General features: G+C 35.8%; 1 protein-coding gene across 1 annotated transcript; it reads left to right on the forward strand.

The window, feature by feature from the left end:
- Nucleotides 1-131: 131 nt before the first annotated feature.
- Nucleotides 132-1722, forward strand: SARC_07056 (hypothetical protein; the record flags this gene model as incomplete). The annotated part of the gene is made up of 3 exons (XM_014299012.1): nt 132-206; nt 595-788; nt 1593-1722. The coding sequence occupies 3 exons, from the start codon at nt 132-134 to the stop codon at nt 1720-1722; spliced, it is 399 nt and encodes a 132-aa protein (XP_014154487.1).

The raw sequence follows: 1722 nt of genomic DNA on the forward strand, positions 1-1722 counted from the left end.
TTTATTGTAGTGGTTTGGATTGTCACACATACATTTCCTTCTCTTGAATTCAATTGATATAGTTTATTGTAGGGTTTTGGATTGTCACAAACATTTTCTTCTTCCCATCTCCACTTAGTGCAATGCAGATTATGGTAGAGATCGTTGAGCAGTATCATGAGCGTGGCATCGTCGTGGTCTTCAGTCGTCTGAGAGAAACCGCGGCAGTAAGTGAACTTCAACCATCCGTGTGTTCCATATATATATATATATATATTTGTTTATATATATGTTTATATATGTTTATATATATATATATATGTGTGTGTGTGTGTGTGTGTTTACATATTGATATTATATATATATATATATAAGATCTAGTTTCTGAAATTATATCATGTATATCTAGTTCATGTATATTTAGTTCATCTTTGGTTAATTTTGTAAACCGATTTCAAACTGTCGTATATAATCCGAATACCACCTGCAGCGGATATTGTGCCAGTCATAGTACACCTGGTAGGTACAGACCACATGTCCGAAAACCCGAAACATCGTCTCCCTTTAGTGTGAAACTAATTCATATCATGAAATTATTTCGAAAATCGCCTGCAGCGGATCTTCTACCAATCGGGTATAGTAGATCTGGTAGGTAAAGACCACATGTTCGAGAAGCTCGTAGACGCTGTTGATGCTTTGGAACGGGGCAATAAGAGCCCAGATTCCGTATCAGGACAGTCCAGTGTGCAGATTACATTCGATGACGACTTTGCGAAGGCGTCTACTACGGTTAGACCCGAGTCAGCCCTGTAAGTATTAAGTTTGCAAGCGTAGTGTGTATATGTGTTTATGTTTGCATGTTGTCTTTAAATATATGTAACTACATATTTATATATATATATATATATATATATACATATATATATATATATATATATGTATATATATATATGTGTGTGTATATATGTATATATATAATATGTATACTATTTATATATATATTTATATTTATATATATATATATATATATATATTTGTGTATATATGTATATATATATATATATATGTATATGTATGTATGGGCAACTGAATACATGTAGAGGTATCTCTCATTCACTGTTCAGATTACGTTCGATGACAACTGTGTGATGGCGACTACTACACTCCTCCTAGTCTGTCATGTCGCGTCTTGTCAATGTATGATGAATTTATACGTACGTAAACATATATGTGCATATGTATACGTGTGCAACCCTGTTCGTGTGTAGAGCTCATTCGTTAACGTCGTGGTGTAGACGGCTACTACTTAAATGGTGAGTGCGTCATGAACGTAAGTTAGACGACCACGTGTAAGTTACTAAATTAGTGACGTAGCGTGAGGCATTTGCCTTGCCACACACTTGCTATATATTTTAACTATATGAGTTTGAACCATTAACCGTCCTGGTAGTACATAGTACATACACACAAAAACAGTATAACCATCTGCATCAGTGAAGTTTGAATGCACACGTGGTTAGGGTACTACTATATACAGGCAAATATACAACATGCAGATGTCGTATCTGACAATGGTGTGGAAACTCATGCGCGCTCGTTTCTTTGTACTACAGGTCAAAGCAGAACGTCAGTACTTATACATTACGGAGTGACGCCCCGTCTGATCCCAGGATACCACCGCTGTCACCTACCATAACAGATATACAAGAACAGACTGCTTCACTGGATAGCGTAGATGATTAA

The sequence above is a fragment of the Sphaeroforma arctica genome, assembly GCF_001186125.1.
Source record: "Sphaeroforma arctica JP610 unplaced genomic scaffold supercont1.536, whole genome shotgun sequence".
Lineage (NCBI taxonomy): Eukaryota > Ichthyosporea > Ichthyophonida > Sphaeroforma > Sphaeroforma arctica.